Source organism: Nuphar pumila, chromosome 5, assembly GCF_984573655.1.
Source record: "Nuphar pumila chromosome 5, dmNupPumi1.hap1.1, whole genome shotgun sequence".
Classification (NCBI taxonomy): Eukaryota; Viridiplantae; Streptophyta; class Magnoliopsida; order Nymphaeales; family Nymphaeaceae; genus Nuphar; species Nuphar pumila.
In genome coordinates, this window is record NC_143253.1 from 51,165,098 (window position 1) to 51,184,806 (window position 19,709).

General features: G+C 36.9%; 1 protein-coding gene across 1 annotated transcript; it reads left to right on the top strand.

Annotated features, from left to right (window-relative positions):
• Window positions 1-7,398: 7,398 nt before the first annotated feature.
• LOC149837579 (eukaryotic translation initiation factor 5A-like) lies at window positions 7,399-18,377 on the top strand. The gene is made up of 5 exons (XM_090007430.1): window positions 7,399-7,627; window positions 12,135-12,257; window positions 12,419-12,475; window positions 12,569-12,643; window positions 17,961-18,377. Exons 1-5 carry the CDS (start codon window positions 7,505-7,507, stop codon window positions 18,060-18,062), a joined length of 480 nt encoding a protein of 159 aa, XP_089863556.1. The 5' UTR covers window positions 7,399-7,504; the 3' UTR covers window positions 18,063-18,377.
• The last annotated feature ends 1,332 nt before the right edge of the window (window positions 18,378-19,709 follow it).

Genomic DNA, 19,709 nt, shown 5'->3' on the forward strand with positions numbered 1-19,709 from the left:
AATGTGGTCCTAGATTATGTGCTTAAGAGGAATGCATTATTTAGTATTATAATTAAGAGCTTGATGATATCTGCAGAATTTTGTTGGGTCCTTTCCTTTTATCTTGAAAGGATTTGACACTTTGGGCAATTTAAAATCCTCATTCTGCAAAAAAATATCCAAGACTTTAGATTGAGTCTGTTAGATCTTGGTGAACTCTCGATCGTCAGGCCATTTATGATTTTGGGTTTGCCTTTAGTTTTGCTTGGAAGGCTTAGACTTTCTCTTTGCTCTTTTATAAGTAGCCACACTAACCTGGCTCTTAGATTCTTCTTCTTTTTTTAGTCTATTTATTCCAAACCCAATATTAACCAGAATCTCATCATATATGCTATTTAAGGTTTCCTTCTATCTAAGTGAAAACATCAATCAGATCCATGAAAATCTCACATCTCTAAGTAGGCATGAGGCACTTGAGAGGATGATTGGAGTTGTTCATAATGAGAGCGATAACATGGGACTACTGAGTAGGGTTCTTCATGTAATGGTATATTGATCTCCACCTATTTAAGAAGTCTTGAGTGTCCTCATCCTTCTTTTGCCTAACATCATAGAGTTGACTGATCATTGTCAGAACATCTATTTTGAATCGAAACCGCTCAATGAACATGTTCATAAGAGTCTAAAACTATCTTATTTGGTGAAAATCTATGGTAGAGAACCAAGACAAGGACTCCCCCTCAAAACTCCTCGAGAACCACCGAATCAGGGCCCAATCATTCTTTAAGAAATCCAAACAAGTATTCGGGAACATAGTGACATGGGTTTCAAGATTTTCAGTCATGTTGAACTTAACAAACTTTTTATAGGTAAAGACCCAAAGGATTAATATCTTGACTTAGGACAAAATCTTGGAATTCATATAGTCTTCTTTCACCTTTTGTTTCCCTTATTTGATGACTCATGTTCTTTATCTCCTCTTCCAAGTTTTGAACTCGTTCCTTATATATATATTGAGCTGGGAGGATGCAACTCTAACTATCAAGACCACTATTTTTGGCACATAGGTGGGTTGAACTTTTCTAACTGCGACACTGTGATTCTTCTGTTTGTTCACCTGCCTGTAGGTTTTTAACCTAACCACATTCTCCATGAATTTCTTGCATCATTAATTTTAGGGCGTCATCAGAGTTTTCCAATTCCTCAAAGCTAGACCCGCTTGAGAAATCATGAACTATTCCTTTTCTCCTCTCTTACATCTCATACTAAACCTCTTCCTCTTGATTTCCTGAATCTATTTCATTCCTAATGTGTTAACCAAAAGAATCTCCTCCAGATCAGAAAGTCACCATCATTTCTAGGTGTGCACTATCCTCCAATAGGGCTCACAACTTCTTAGTGCCTATGGGTTTCTCTTTGGAGGTTTTAGGTGGATCTTGGGCTATGGACTTTGTATGTTTATGTTGGGCTTTTTAGAACCCTGTCCTAGATAAGATGATTTTGAGTTCTTGAAAGGATCTATATTGAAATCCTACTTCTTGATTTGGGGTTTTTTTACAAACAAGAGTCCACACAAATCACATAACACACAAATCAAAATTTTGAAAACTAGATATCCTATATCTTCTTGAATTCTCCACGGATCTGTGAGGTCACTTTAATGGGTTCTAATAGGTTGAGGTTTCTTCTTGCTAGACCTTTCGCTATAGACTCGAACTATATCTTTTGGTATATGTGAGCGAGTACTCAACCTTCTTGGTCCACCACCTATATACCTAATCCGATGGCTTTTGGTATTGGTGGGGGATCCAAAGTCCAAACATATAGGAAAATATAGGAGGTTTTGAAAATTCAAGTAAGAAAATAGTGGGTCAACAATCAAAGTCCATAGAAAATGAGAATAAATCAAAAGAGAACAAAGACAATGCAGACTAGGTATCACACAAAATGAAAGCCTAACTTGTTGGAGGTTATAAAATTTTTTCTAGGAAAATATGTGTCAGGATATTCTCCAACAACAATTTCGAAGTGTATTCCATAAAGTAAAGAAAATAAAAAAACACCAAATTCTACCTAGGTATCTACCTATAAAGCATGAAATAAACACCCAATAACACTATACATATACATATTTAAAAAGAAAATTGATTTTCATGGGAAAGTAACTTTCTAATGAATCAGAAATTAGATCCAAAGAAAAAATCCACCTAAAGATTTCACTGGGTCCACATGTAGCACACAAGCAACCAAACCACAGAGTAGGAACTTGGGGTGATGGAATCACATGATTCTGGTACCCAAAAACCAAATCCGAACCAAAACTCGTGAGTCGCCAGATTTTTTTTCTGAAATCCAACATCCATGTCATATATTTTACATTGATTTTGGACCCAGAAAATGATGGATTTCTGAAAAACTCTAAAAAGGATAGAGAAAGTAAATTCAAAGACCTTTCTAACAATACCTTATTTGTCAAAAAGCGATCAACAACCACTAATATACAGACCCCGATAATGCACCTAAGACAAGAGAAAAATAGGCATTAGAGTACCTGTTCAGACTATTCTAAGCCAATTTCTAGCCACCAGCATCAGAAATCAAAGAAAACATTATTAACAAAAGTATATTAATAATTCTACTTTTCAACACCACCAAGGTTGCCCTGATCTTATGAGCAGTTAAAGAGAAACAACTTCTGAAAGATAGACTGAACAACGACTATCTTCTGCATGATAGATTTCTACCCCAATTTTGGACCCTAGAAATAATGATCCTAGAGGGGTTTTCAGTTCTGACCCAAAACAAAAAACTTTTAGATTTGTGTCTTAGCTGTCTAACGATAGCAAAAACATCAGTTTTGACACCAGAGTGTTGAGATAGAGTCTAAGAAACATGAATAGGTTTGTATAAAATAATTAGAAAATAAATTGTTTTCTCAATTTTCATGTATTTTTTTAAGGCCTTATAGGAGGAATCTGAATCAATGCCAAAAATGACAACTATAGAGACAATTGTTTATTTTTTAATGAGTTCTAGAGCATGAAAATATGACCTAATGGTAGGGAGATATGACTTTGCCAACAAGGCAGTGTCAAAAAGGAAAGAAAACAAAACTTGGATTTTGGATATGGGATGGATCCAATATCTAAAAATAGAACAAAATAAAAAGTACCAACTTCAGAGTATTAAAAATCCCAAAGATGACAATTTTGAGATCCAAACAAGCGGTCCCACCATGATTTCCATTATGCAGATCCCAAATTTTAAAAGAACAAAAAAAGGGTTTTCCAAAAGAAGTTTTTAATTTAGATGAAAAACTGGATCCAAACTTGAGATTGGTATAAGTTGTGGGGTTTGCTCTTCAAGTTACATGCCTTTCGTCCTCCGTTGAGCAGGGATCAGACACACCAAGAAATTATAATCTTTAACATGACTTTAACTTGTGGGTTCTCGTACCACATACGAAGGTCCTAAAAAAGGCGAGTTTGATGTTATGGGGCACCATTAAGGCTTGGAAAAAGGTAAGAAACACAAAAAATATACAAAGGATAGAAAAATCCTCACTTATAAAATAAATATAAAAGAAAAACCAAATCTCACATCAGGCTTAGGTAGCCATTTCCTATGATGTGATGAGTGAGGTAGAACTAAAGAACTACCCAATTCTTGCAAATCTAGGATCCATAGATCCACATCTGTCTAAAGATGAGTAGACATGATCTAATTAGCTGATGTTCAAAATGACTTCTCTGATTGGCCAAGGAAGTTACTAACCTAAATCTAGGGATTAGATAGACTTAGGTAGGATTTTAGGGATTTAGGATTAGGCTAGACCCTATCTCACGATTTTGTAAAATAGGATAAGAAAAATAGGCGATTTCTTAAAAATGATGCATATTTTTTAATCAAATAAACTACTAATGACACATGGTGCTAATGACACATGCTACTAATGATACATAGTGCTAATGACACTACCGAAGTGCTAACAACACTCCAAAATGCTAACGACATATTGGGATTTGCTAACGCTAATTCATTATTTTTGGACTCACCTAATGACACATGAGAAAAACTACTAACAACACATACAAAATAACTAACGACAATGCATGTGTCATTAGCATTTTTCTAACCACACATGGATTATCGTTAGCAAAAATTGCTAAAATATGCCCTATAAGATAACTTGTTTTGGCCATAACTTTCGGTCTTGATGTCTTTTTAAGGTAATATTTTATGTGTTGGAAAGCTAATATCCTCTACTTTAATTCATATTTTAAGTAAAAAATAAAATTCGATCATTTTGGTAGTAAAAAATCACTCAAAGTAGAACCTACTTGAAAAATAGATTTTTTTACTGAAAAAGTCACCTTGTTTTGTTTATAACTTTTGACTTTGATGTTAGATTGACCAGATTTTTGACTTGTTTGAAAGCTAAGATCCTCTAGTTTAATTCATAATTTAGAAAAATCTTAATTGTATTATTTTGAAGGTAAAAAATAAAGTTGAAGTTAGCATAAATTTAAAATAAGAAAAAATACTGAATTTTGTTTTGTAACTCTTGACATAAAATGACTCGATCAAATTTGGGGTGTCTACACCTCCATGACACTTTCTTTACTCATCATCTATTTAATACAAGATAAACAATTTCCTATAAAACCAAATTTGATGATAGAGATAAATAGACAGGCAAATGTCAAACTCACATGAAATTCAATTACAAAATAAAAACATGGAATAAGCTATTGAAATAAAAAAATAACTTGAGAATCATGCCATTGATCCCTTGTCATCTTTATAATACAAGATAAACAAAAGTTAAACGACCAAATTTGAGGATAGTGACATACCAAATTAAGAAAAAAAAAGTGAAGAAAGGAGACTCACATGAAATTGATTTAAACAAAAAATATAATAGACTATTGAATATGCAAAAATAACTTGAGAACCATGTCATTGTTTCATAAAATAACTTATTAATGTCACTATTTCAATAAATTACTCATTTAGTTATTACAAAGAGTAAAACTTGTGTTTACCAAAAAATCTCACTGCTGATGATGTGCTACCACACGACAAAGATCAGGCAAGATCAACAACACCTCACCGAGAAAACAAGTTGGGCACCACAAGACCCTCACTAAGAAACCCTAATGTTATATGAAAATGATCCTCAAATGCAAAATAGAGCTTTATACATATGGAGTCACATTTAATGTGTATATGAAGGTTTGCAAATATTATGCACGGGGGTCTAGACATTCATGAAAACGTTATGAGAATATTTGTAAATTGAATATATAAATATTTGGTGTGTCCACAATTGAGGTAAGAAGTTTTGCATGTATGAAGGATGTTTGTGAGTTATCAATGCGAATGTCGGAAGGACACCCACAAATGTATGGTGTGATCAGAAGTAGAAAACATGCGAAGGTAAAGACATTTGCAGACTTTTGTAAATGCCTTATTTTTGTGGACGTATGTCTAAACTTTATGTGATTTTAGTTAAATGAGATTTGCATGGTATCTGCATGAAGGTTGTGATATCGACAAATGTGTGATGTGAGCCTTCAATAAGAAAACATACGAATGTGACATTCACAACATATATTTGTGATTGTCAGACAAACATTTGCAGATGTATGTCTAGACTTTATGGGATTTTTTAGTTAAAGAAGGTTCACATGGTATTTGCGTGAAGGTCATAACGTCTGCAAATGTATAACATAAACTTGCTGATTTTGAATAGAAAAACCATGTGAATGTTATACACACATGTGCGGATGCACGTCTTGACTTTAAGAGAGTTTTTAGTTAAATGAGGTTTACATGATGTCTATGCGAATATCAAAACTGCCACAAATGTATGGAGAGAACCTGCCGAGCTCAAACTTTAAATTCTAGAAGGTTTGCATCAGGCTTGCGAATCTTAGATGATCCACACATTTCAGATATAAATTTTCTATATTGAGATTCAAGTTAGCATGTTTGCAAATACTTTATGAGAATTTCATCCGATCCATGAAATGTTTATGTGAATCTTCTTTTTATTGAGATGTTGCGACCTTCGGATGACATACGTATCTATCACGCGAATATCAACAAGTTCACTTGTACAAAGGGTAAAAATATCTTTAAAAAGTCAATAATCAAAATTTTGAGCATGGAGTGTATTTCGACAAATTGTGAGACATTTTTGAAATCGTGACATTTTCCGCTAAAAAGAAACCTTACCAACGCTAACTACACATTGGTAAAACCCTAGAGGTCCACTTTACCTAGCAATGCTTTACTTCAACCTTTTGCAGCAAGGAACACCCCTTATGTAGTGCTCGTAAACAAACTAAGCAACTCATGACTTGGCTTGTCATGAACTCGTTGATGATCGGTTTGTATAGCTGGCAAGCCGAGCCATGAGCAACGTGTTTAACTTAAACGAGTTTAGCCTGAACATAGGGTGTTCAGCTCTGCTTAAGAGAGCCTGTATAGATAAAATATATATTTATATATATAATATATATTTTAGGTATAATATATAAAAAAATCATAAAATATATGTAGAAAGAAGGATGCATGAAAAACATATACATAAAATATGAACTATTAAGTGTAATATATAATATATATATTTTAAGTGTAATATGTAAAAAAAATATATTTCATGGATAAATAACATGAAATGTTTTTACATGAGCCAATTCATCTTGGGCTCATATCATTCAGGGATGGTCTTGGCTAAACAAGAACACGAACCGAGTTATGAGGTCAATCAACTTGTAAACAAGCTGAGCCTGAACATATCCTACCCTCTTGTATTGCTCCATGTCAGGTGACAAACCACAGTCAGCCTTAACCAGGTAAGAGGAACACGTGGGTGACCCCCCCCGCCCCGCCTTGCCCCGTTTGGACCCGGGTTGAAGGGTATGAAATGGGGATGGAGGCGGGGACGAAGGTTAAAATCCATCCCCGTCCGGGGGTGGAGGCGGGGATGGACGTGCACTTTTCCCCGCCCCGCCCGACCACTTTTCCCCGCAATATCCCCGCCCCGCCCCGCCCCGCCTCATTGCCGTTTGAACCGAGGATGGAGGACATGAAACGGGGATGAAGGATAAAATTCATTCCCCGTCGGGGATGGAGGCGGGGGTGGAGGATAAAATCTTGAGGCGGGGCGGGGGTGGAGACCTTGTCCCCCGCCCCACTGCCATCCCTAGAAGGACAAGGTTAAGGTATTTTCCACTACGGTTTAGATCCCATCCAACCCGACCCGAAGTATTCGTTGTTGATAGAAACAGACCCGATCCAATTACCTGCCCTAATTCTCCATCTCCTAACCCGAATCGTTCATTCGCGGTCTAAATCGGACGGCTGAGACGGCTTTCGGGGTTTCGAGTTTAAAGACCAAAAAGGGTCCGTCTCTCTTCTCCTCTTCTCTCTCCCTCTCTGATTCTTATTCTTCGTGCTCTCTTCGTTTCTTCTACATCATCTTCCTCTTCGTCTGCGCGAGAGAGAAAGGGAGATCATGTCGGACGAGGAGCACCACTTTGAGTCGAAGGCTGACGCTGGGGCGTCCAAGACGTACCCTCAGCAGGCTGGAACCATCCGCAAGAACGGATACATCGTCATCAAGAATCGCCCTTGCAAGGTCGCTCCTTCCCCCCACCTCCCACACCCTTCCATTCTGTATCATTTCTACTCGTTTAAATTTCGTTCAGAAGTCACTTGACTGATTTTTTTTTCCTCTTCGATCAACCGTCTCTCTTTCTTTGCTTTTTTCTTTTCTTGTTTTTCCTCGATTCAATACGGGGCTTTAGATCGCCCGTATTTTTTGCTTTTGAGGTCTTCTTTCGAATCCCAAGGGAAAGAAGGGTTCTTTTGATGCTTTGGGTAGTGGTTTTTTCTTGGCTGTTCGGTTCCTCTGGTTTTGAAGAACGACTCGCTCTGGTTTCTGCTTTGCTGTTTTCCACTATATGTTTTTTTAAAAATATTTTTAGGTAAATATTTTACCGGTGTCTATACGTATTGGAAATCTCGTGTAAATCCTGTAAATCAAGTCTCGTGTAAATCCTGTAAACCATTTTTACTGTCATACATTAGGCATGTAGATCCAGCTCATTTGTGATTCTAGATTTGCATGAATAAAGGTTGATCCCGTTTGCTAAAATCAAGGTGAGATGGGTTTGGTAACTACCAACCAAGAAAGAACGTTGGATTGGGAAACTACCAAGAAAGGTAGTCTTAGACGTTTTTCTTTATTTTATATAAATCCTGTAATGTACAATTAATGAAAGCAAGTCGTTTTTCCCACCTCAGTTGCCTCTATCGTCTGAGTTACCATTCTTTCATGGTATCAGTGCTCTGAGGTCAGAGATCCCATTCATGGCTTCCAAAAACAGTATTGACGACAACATCCCTTCCAATGACTCAACGTCCAGTTCTGTGACATTGACGAATCCTTATTTCCTCCATCATTCAGATAACCCGGGAGCTTCTCTTGTTTTCCAATCCAACGTTCTTTCTTGGTTGGTAGTTACCAAACCTATCTCACCTTGATTTTAGCTAACAGCATCAACCTCTATTCATGTAAATCCAGAATGACAAATGAGCTGGATCTATATGCGTAATGTATGACAGTGAAGATGATTTACAGGATTTACACAATATTTGATTTACAGCACGAGATTTACAATCACCAATCACAGTTGTGTCGCGACCCCACAACAAAATGGGGTCGATGAACTCAAACATAGGGACTTATTGAATGTGGCTCGGGCTCTTCATTTTGAAGCCAACTTGCCCATTAAGTTTTGGGGAGAGTGTATTATCACTGCGATTTATCTGATAAACTATCTCCCCTCAAAACTATTTGTGGAAAAAATGCCACATGAAGTGCTTCATAACAAATCACCCAAATATAATCATCTCAAAGTTTTCGGGTGTCTTTGTTATGCTTTCATTATTCATTACACTCACAAATTTGACAATCGTGCTCGAAAATGTGTTTTCATTGGATGTCCCTATGGTCAAGTTGGTTATAAAGTATATGATCTTGAAACTCATAAAATTTTTGTTAGCTACCAATTTTGAAGCCCCAAGAAAATGAGTTGCAAAATCAAACCCAAGACGACAACCATCATCCTGTGATACCTGTTCATGATACTCAAGTCCAAGATCCAAATTCGCAACTCATTTCTCCAACTCATGATGTTGTTGAACCTCCATCAATCAATACCAAACATCATACCCAAGAAGATCTCCAAGTTAGGAGATTTGATAGAGTTCGTCAATTGCCATCGTATTTCAAGGACTAACACATATTGAAGAGCTCAAATCTCACACTAATAGTCAGTTTCGTCTCAAAGATCTTGGCCAACTCAAGTATTTTCTTGGAATCGAAGTGGCTAGGTCAAAACATGGCATATTTCTATCTCAAAGAAAATATGCACTAGACATCTTGGAAGATGGGATATCTAGGAGCAAAACCATGCAATTTCTCTATGGAGCAACAATTAAAGCTTAATAATGAGGATGGTGATGCATTAGAAGATCCAAGCAAATACCGACGTCTCATTGGTTGACTTATCTAACTCACTATCACAAGGACAAATATTTTTTTTTGTTGTCCACGTCTTGAGCCAATTTATGAACCAACCATGCAATCACATATGGAGATAACTGTAAGAGTTCTTTGATTTTTCAAAGGTATTCCTGGACAAGGGGTCTTGATGTCATCTAACATTAAATTAGAAGTTATGGGTTATTGTGATTCAGATTGGGCCTCCTGCCTTATGACTCAAAATCCACCATCATGATTGGAGGCCAGCCTAATATCTTGGAAATCAAAGAAGCACTCTATTGTTTCCCTCTCTTCAGCAGAGGCCGAGTATCGTTCGATGGCATTGGCCAGTTGTGAGCTTACTTGGATCAAATACTTGTTGGTGAATCTCGGTATTCAACACCCTTAATCCATGGTTTTGTTTTATCAAGCTGCCATGTATATCACATCTAATCCGGTATATCACGAGCACACAAAACACATTGAGATCGACTGCCACATTATCTAAGAGAAGATCCAAAGTGGATTGATCCGTACCCAATTCCATCCCAAAACTTCTCAATGTGCAGATCTATTCGCCAAGGCATTCGGCAGTGAACAATATCATCAGTTGAAGACCAAGTTGAGCATGTTAGATCCACACGTTCCAACTCGAGGGGGCATATTGAAAATCTTGTGTAAATCCTGTAAATCATTTTTACTATCATACATTAGGCATGTAGCAACTCATATGTGATTTTGGATTTACATGAATAGAGGTTGATCCCGTTAGCTAAATTCAAGGTGAGATGGGTTTGGTAACTACCAACCAAGAAAGAACGTTGGATTGGGAAACTACATTGGATTCGGAAACTACCAAGAAAGGTAGTCTTAGACATTTTTCTTTGTTTTGTATAAATCGTGTTAGAATACGCTTGCTTCACGCCGTCGTTGATGCTTTAGATTTTTAGAATTGGTAGGTGTCCATCAGGTTTTGGTGCGCCCACCCTTAGACTGTCCATCCAAATGATAGGATGGTCAAAAAAGCCCTACATATGTGATCTACATGGTTTGTTTTGTAAAAGACAGGTTTTGGGACTTATATTTTGCGGTGTGTGTGAGATGGATTTTCAAGGGGTTCAAAAATCAAGGTTCTGCAATGTACAAAAAATTGACCAATTCAAAAAATCTTGATTTTACTTCAGGAAAAACATGATCCATGGTGTTTTTACCTAGCAAACAAACCATTTGAGCACAACCTATATAGTCGGATTGTGAGAGACATGACCGGTGCAAATAATTACTGTACTTTTGGCCTACTGCGATTTTCTCCATCATGAAAAACATTATTTTCCTGTTTTTTTTTGGAGAATTTGCTCCATCCAAACAACACCCCCACCCCCCTTTTTTTTCATAAGCAAGCTGGGGTTAGGCAGACCCCTACCAGTGTATTCCTTTCAAAAAAGCTGTACAAGAGATGGTTATATGATATTTACAGTTGCTCTTTCGAAGGATAATAGGGTGAGTATGGCTCAATATCTGTGTTTGTAGAGAAGCCGTACCTTATGTTTCTTTTTATTGTTATATATTTCATTTGTTGGGAGTTTGCGATCCTTGACGATTCCAAGGCATCACTTGTTTTGATGGTTTCAGCTGTTTGTTCTTCCTTTATTGTGATTACTTTATTTTAGTGATTGCATCTGTTAATTTTTTGGTACTGGGAGCTTGCCTTATGGTTTGTCTTTCTGTTCGCGGGGTCATCCGGAAAACCCACAATCTAGTTGTTTTTTGATAGACTTTTAGTAAGTGTGGCTTAGTGTCTTTCTGCACCGATATATTGTGAGGCAATGCGTCATAATGTATTTCATATCATGATTAAGGGTATCTTGCAGTTCTAAATAGAATCTTGCTCCAGGAATCTTTTTTTTTCTTGCCTCTGTTATCGTGTCTGTGTATGTATTCTCTTAGTGTCTTGGCATACCAACACACATGGTTAAATTTATTTAAAGGTCAATTGATTGCTTATGTTGGATGGCCAATTGGCCTGTTGATTATGGAGTTAAGCTCTTAGTCTTTCTGGTTTTGTTTTAGGCTCTGTTTGGGAGCCTTGCATTGAGATGGAAACACCATTTCCATGTGATGCCAAAATATGGTTTTGCCAAATTGTGTTCTGTCGAGGATGGAGTTGCCAAAAACATCCTCTTGTGGATGATGCTGAAATGTGGTGTTTGGTCTGCAAACTCCATTCCCAATGCAGTGTTTTGGCAACACCCCTGGTCCGAACAGTAAAGGGCATGAGAGCACTGATGGAAACCAAAATACAACTCCGAGTCAAAGGCTCCCAAACAGAGCCTAATTTACAGTTTTTTCTGTTACTTGACTGAGTCGTGCAAAAGTTGGAAAAAGATTCAACCCTTCTGCATTTTTATAATCCACATGTTGGCTAGATGTGTGCAGCTAATCTACTAGCAACATTCAATACGTGATGCTTTCTTGCTTCCCGCAGAAATGGGCATGAAGTCAACTCAGCTGTATAGATCACATGCTGTTCATTTGATTGACAATATCTTTTGTTGTGCCATTTTCTTCATGGTTTACATGATGGTGTTTTAAACAGGTTGTGGAAGTCTCAACATCTAAGACAGGCAAGCATGGCCATGCCAAATGTCACTTTGTAGCAATTGACATTTTCAATGGGAAAAAGCTTGAAGATATTGTCCCGTCTTCCCATAACTGTGATGTAAGGTTCTTTTTTCTTTTATTTTGTTTTCATAACTGTGATGTAAGGATCTTCCTTTTTCTTTCATTTTTTTCTCTTTATCTATAGTTTTCTCTGTAATTATGTATTGGGTGGCTCTTGATGTGGGTTTTGACACCACATTGATTCATGTGCTGTCACAGGTTCCTCATGTTAATCGTACTGATTATCAGTTGATTGACATCTCTGAAGATGGTTTTGTGAGTTATTCTTCCTCTTCCACTGCGTAAACACTCTGACGGACTCTGTGTTTTTGCTGGCCCATGTATGACACAACGTATTGCATCTAACAGGTGAGTCTTTTGACTGAAAATGGAAACACCAAGGATGATCTTAGGACCCCAACTGATGAGGCTCTGCTTGCCCAGGTTTGCCTATGATCTAGCTATGGATTCTTATTGCTTACTCCATTTGTGGAATTTTCTTCTGCAGTGATGATATCATAACCAGGGTTACCGGAAGCGCCTAGCTAAAAGGGGAAGCGCGCTTCGGAAGCGCGAAACATCACGCTTCCGAAGCGTGGGGGGGAAGCGTCTCCCTTTTTTGGGAAGCGCGCTTCCCTTTAATGGGGTACGCGTTTCCCTTTAATGGGGGACACACTTCCCTTTAATGGGAAGCTCGCTTCCCATCACGCTTCCCCCTCGCTTCCCCCACGCTTCCCCCTCGCTTCCCCTGTTTTTTCAATTTTTTTGTATTTTTTATTTTTTATTTTTGTTTTTTTTTCGCTTCCCCCTCGCTTCCGAGACGCTTCTTAGGTCGCTTCCGAGACACTTCCCGAATCGGTCCTAAGTGGTCCCATGCTTCCCCACTTCCTAAAATTTTGAAAGTGCCTCGCTTCCCGCTCCCGCTTCCTCAACTGGCAACCATGATCATAACCATAATGGCTTTCATGTATGGTCTTTATGCATTTTCTATTTCCAAAAGCAAAATCATCTCTTTGTGTTATCCTTGAAAATTTCCTTAGTTTCAATCATAGTCGTGACTCGTGAGCAAGGGTTTTAAAGGAGAGAGGCACATTGAGGCATTTTTCAAAAGCATGAAAGGGGCGTAAGCCTCCATGTTTCTCAAGGTTTAACCTAAAAAAACTATTAAAAACTCTACACGTAATAAAATAGAGTACTTATTCATTAATCATAAAGTATAAACAAATAAAAATTAGTGAAAATGCAAAAAAAAAAAATTTGCAAGACATGACTAAATAAAAGAACATAAGTTGGCACCCATTTAACTATTCCAGTTTCTTTTTTTTGGTTTTCTGCTCCTCCTCTAGTAGTAGGTAAAGAATGCCATTAGAAACTTAATTAGAGATTTAGAGGCTTCTAATGTCTTTTTTTTAGAGAAACAAACTAATAGCTAGTTTGGTAACTTGCATATACAAAATAACAAAAAAAGTGCAAAGTTACTTATCCAAAATAACAAAAAAGCTGATAAAAAAAATGACAAAAAATGTGCAAATAGATTTATCCTAAAAGACAAAATAGGTAAATATTAAAAGAAAGGGGTAAATTGCCTTGTGTAGGTACCTTTTTTGTGCCTATGACAGTAAAAAGCAAAAAGAATAAGCTTAATTTACATTCAGAAATAAAAAAACAGTAAAAAACAAAAGAGGCCTTACCTTAAATAGGCAATATCAAAAGAATAGGCACCTTTTTTTGCCTACCACAGTATAAAAAAGAAAGAAAAAACCTTGCCTTACGTAGGTTGTTGGCAATCTCATAAAGGCAGGCTGTAGGCACCTCTATGTGAGGCCCACGCCTCATGCATAATGCTAAGCCTTTGTGCTGGGGAGGCGTAAGTCTCACCACTGAGCAAAGAGGCTTAAGCCTCAAGGCATTGGGCAGTGTGAGGCCTTAAAGGTGGTGTCCGCCTTTAACACCTCACATAACACCCTTAAAAACCATGGTCACAAAGATTCAGTTCTGGCAAGGATTTTCATGGGAGAATAAACAAGTGCTTTTCATGGAGAAATCTAGGGGACACTTTTTTAAAATAATATTAAATATCTTTTAAATTCAGAAAATTGATTTTCTTGCAAAATTAGTGATATTTCGATACAGTGATGTTTTAAAAACTTTCCAGTTTTCCATCTTTTCTTGAAAAGTCCTTTTACAACGCGATATTTTTTGAAATATTACCCAGATATTGGTGACTATGGTTCGACTGCAAAGTGGTTGCATGTAGAATATGGATTGGCTTCTTTATGGGTTCAGAATGAGAAGCTGTGAACCAATTTAGTGCATGAGTTTGAATTTTTATGATGCCTGTCATGAATGGTTGATCCAATCTTCTGTGCTTCTTTTGTTTTCCATTTCTTTTTTTCTTCAAAATTGTTATTTTGATTGGGTTTGAGTCTGCTTTTATAGATTGGGTGGAGTGTTGGATTATTGGTTATTGTCCTGTACCAAGCCAGACTTTGAATAATTCATGAAATAAAATAGAATATTGGCTGTTGCAGTTAACAATTGGCATTAGTTTTAGTCAGCTTATTAACCTTAGACCAGTTTAATTAGATTCCTCGCATAACATATGTTACAGAATGGACCTGTTCTGTTGCTTTGTTCACAAATCTTAGTTTTTTCCTGGATACTTTTAGTGCTATTATCTAAAAGTGGGAAATATACTATTTTTTTAGAAAAAAAGTTTGTTTCAATTCTACATCCAAGATTACTGGGATGCCATTTCACCTTTCAACCACTATCAAAACATACATGCCGAGGTGGACAAACGAATCAGCCTCAAACCTGGAAGATCATTACCCAAGCAAAATCACACCTCAATGCAACAAGAATTCCAGCTGAGGCAGGAAAACTACTTCAGTCAAACAATTTGATGGTTATGAACGAATAATGGCTCAATGCCTGCAATAGCAAGGACGGTTTTTATGTAGAAAGATCCCTTCTGTCTCATTCTTTATTGTTAAATCCTCTGAACATTACAAGGAGTTCTCTCTTTGAAAGATTCTATTGGTCACTTTTTCTGTGGTGCTTGATTTATTTCCCCTGCAGAATCACTCTTGTGTCGCTGCACTCTTGATACCTTGCCTGCAGGATACTATTCTCTGCCAAATGTGCAAATCTTCATCCATATTTGGTTTGCATCCTTTAGGAATGGGTTGTAAAATACTAGGTCAATCTTACTTATGATTGCATGATTAAAAGTTTAAAACCAAGACTGATATGGGAGGCAGTCAAACATGTTATGTTGTGATTGGACATGGTGAACATTTTGTGCATAACATGGTTCATGTTTTTATTGTTATCTTGAGAGCTGATTGTGTTGTTAATTGCCTTTAGTTTTAATTTGCATTGCCTTTGCTTCTTTTCATATGTCATAGTGTGCATAAACTTTAGTTTTTGTTTAACACCCACACCGGTAGCCCAAGTGGTAGCGGGCCTGGGGTGAAGGTGCTGACCCCTTCATTCCCGGTTCGACTCCCACCAGGTGTGCGGGTGCCTTTCACTGGTGGGCTCTTAAGGGCTTGGGTGTTGGTGACCCCACCTGGAGATTACCCGCTTCGGCAGGGAACTCTGTCATAAAAAAAAACCCTTAGTGTGTTTAGATCCTTACCTGTCTATCGACATTATATATTGTTATATTGTTGGTGATACTGTGTGGCTGTTGGATATGTAACACTTGTTTTTGTGGAAATTCTAGTTAGGCTCATATGTCTGAAAAATAAACTTTCTTTGTGTCATAGTCTCCTATAATATGTATATGTATTTTATAATTTAAAGTAATATGTAAAATGTGTTCATGTTGTACTTCTTATGAAACTGCTATATCCATATGTGATTGCTTTTGCAAATCTCATGTATGATAACTTGTCTGAGATTATCGACTGTAATAAGGAATATTTAAATTACTAGTCCCATTTCAATTTACTGGTTAATAGGTGATCGTGATACACTATCTTTTTTCTGATATCAATCTACAATTACAGTACAATTATTTGTGGTTATGGTTATATTCCAGTGATCCAAGTTATATAGTTTTATTGGTTACACTGTTATGTTACTCTCAAATAATGTCACTGATAGAGTCGTATATAACATCATATAGAATACAAATTCTGAATGTATTGTGAATGTTTTCTATGATCATGGCATGCACAAGCTATATAACATCACATAGAATACAAATTCTGTCTGTGGTGTGAATATTTTCTATAGTTCATTTTATGTGGCAGTTTCGAGTGAGGATGGTTAGGCTTGCTATCTTAACCAATCACCGATATCGCCGGTGTTTTGAAAATATCGTGTTAATATCGGCAAAAATCCTGATATTTACAAGATATTGCCAGAAATGAAAATATCACTATAATATCATGATTTTATCATGACATTTTGTGATATTTTTGTAAAAAAAATCTTATTTTATATATTTTAAGCCCCACTTTTTGTATTTATAAACTTTTCAAACTTATTTCGTTATGTTTTTGCAAGAAAAATTATACAATATACCTGTTATTTTCTTATCTTTCATATTACTTTTTATGATTTAATAATTTTTAAAACTCTCAAGATTTTCCCAAGAAAAAACCTTGCCGAGAATTTACCTTGAATGATATGGGTGAGTAATGATCTTAACTGAACCCTCTTAGTCATTCAAGCAAATTGTGTTTTAGATGCCCCTCAAGAGCTCCATACATTTAGGGTTTTGATAAGTTTCCTCCTTGTAATTGCCATCACTAGGAGTAAGATAATTGTGGACTCCTCTCTCTTTTTCTCTAAGAAAAGGGCACAAGCAAGCAATCAGTCAATCTTGCAAGTGGTCTCTAAGAATTGTATGTGGGCAATCTCTATCATATTTAACGTAAGCTTCTAAAACCCTCAGAAGCACGCTTTGGAAGCATGAAACAATGCACTTCTTTCACGCCTTTGAAACTTTGAGGGAAGCTTGCTTTTGATGAATGAAAAATTTGGTCTTTTTAATATAGATTTGAAAATTTTTGATATTGAAAATGCTGTTTTCATGTTAGAATTACTGTTTTTTCTTTTTAGAAACTATGCTTTTATTGTGAAAGTTACACATAATGGGTATTTTTGGTAAAATGGCTTAAAAGATGCATCTAAATAAGAGTACATGTTTTATTTTTTTTTTCTATATTGCTTACTGCTTGACTCCATTGCTGCTGCTTACTCGACCTTCTTAATCTGGTAACTGTGATCTCTACCATAAACAGCATAAGTTGCCTTTGCATATTCTAGTGGGGTCACATCTGAAACCGTGGCTTCTTTAAATTGAATTGTTATGTTGCATTGGGTGGTTTATGTTGTGATACCTCACCTAATTTTGGGCTTCCACTTGGTGGTTAGGCTGGTTCAGTCATTGATGGCTATTATTTCGGATTATCTGTCATGTTAACCTAGTACTTGAAAATGGTCTAGTTTTTCTATTAGGTCGAGGCCCTGGTTGTTGGAATAGCTGCTTTGGAAATGCAATATAAACTTGACAGGTTGCTTGTGGTGCAACTTTAATCACTTTTTTTTTGTCTCATTTGAATCTATTGAGCTGGTGCTGTTAGCCGTCATGCCTGATTATCTCTTACTGTTAGCTATCATGCCTGATGTTGTTCAAGATGCAACAATCTGATGTTTGGGTTTCTCTTTGACTCTTGTTATGATTTGGACAATTATGGAGCTTCTGTTGGCATGACTGAATAGTTCTCTGATTTGCTTGCTACAGATCAAAGATGGATTTGGTGAGGGGAAGGATCTGGTGGTAACTGTGATGTCTGCTATGGGTGAGGAACAAATCTGTGCTCTCAAGGACATTGGCCCTAAGTAGGTGCTCTGCTGTTGTCCGTGTTTCAGCATTTAAAATTTTTTCAATCAAGGATTTTTTAGAGCCTTATATGATGGCCAAGTATCGGACTAAGAAGAATTGAGTTGATTATTTATTGGGGTAAGTCACAGGGTGGTAATGATGAAACTAGTTGATGATCCCTTCGGTAGAGGATCTCTGCACTTTACTGGTTGATGGTCAGCGTGGGAAGTTGATGGTCAGCCTGAACTTCCCATAAATTCCGAGTTTCTACTTCATAGTTATTTGACATTTATATGCTTTACCAGAAAAAAAATCTGAACCTCCTTCCATTTTAATGAATCTAGTTTTTTTGTATGTTACCAATATATATGCTTGAACCTATCACATTGATATGGTATAATATTTTTTGCTTTCTGAAAGGAAGGTCGATTTATCCATTGATATTGCTTCTGTGGTAGGTGCTATTGGGTTACTGATTTTAGTATACGAGTGTCGTTGCTTAGAAAATGGTAAAAGCTACCTTTCCAAGACTGTGTATTGACCAACATAAGGCCAGCCAATGTGCTGTCGGTTAGGGGGGAGGGGAGGGGTTTCCCTTGGATTATCCAAAAAAAAAAGGACTGCGTATTGGCAGAGGCAGATCCAATCTGGTTTTTATTTTTCAGTTCTCCCGTGTTTTAACTGGTATGCTGGCTGGGGTTTCTGTTTTACTCTTGCAATCCTTTCAGTTTAAATTAGGTTTATATAAGATCTTTTTAGGGGTCCTTTAAATTTTGGCTTGTAAAATGGAAGCCAAAAAATGTGGGATAAACCTGCCGGTAATGTTAATGCTAAAAACACTTCAGAAACTTTGCCTTTAAAAAAAAAAAAACTTTTCAGAAAGTCGCTGTGTCTGTGGGCATCAACTGGTAAGGTCCATGACTTTTTCAGTTTTGTGTGCCCTTTAGCAGATGTTACCATTAGTCATAATGCTTCTTGAGTTGGTCCACGTTACTGATTGACCCTTGCTACTTTGTGATTACGTCATTGGCCCATTATTTCTGGGATCAATGTTGTGAATGGGGTCGAGGCATAGCGAGACTTAAGACCGGCTTGTTAAAGCTTAAGCTTCACAGAAAAATATTCAAAAATCAATTAAATAAAAATAATAAAAATAAATATGCATCATCAGTACTCTAGGGTTTTATGTCAATAACCAATGATTTTGTGTTGATCCAAGTGAGATTCAGATTTGGGTAAGCTTAACCAGCTTAGACCGGAGTTTGAATCAAATGGGCCAGAACAGACTTGATTCTGTTTTGATTCACGTCAGATTCAGATTTGGGTCAACATACTCAAATTTAACTCAGACTTGGTCAAAACAGATCCAAGTCTGAGTCTAAATCAGACACAAGGTCTTAATCAAACTTAAGTCTGACCCAAGATCATAAAACCTAGAAAAAAGCAGCAGGAGAAAAAAAAAGGTGGAGGAGGATTGAGAGAGAGAGTCGTATACATAACAGAAGAAGAACAGGAGGTGATGAAGGATGTGGCAGCGGAAAAGGAGAAGCAGCTAGGAGTAAACCGAAGAGGAGTAAGAAAAGGAGCAGGCAGAACAAGATATTGAGGTTCGCCAAAAAAAAAAAACACAGGAGGCGAAGTGGTGCAAAGGATGAGAGCCGGTCCTCT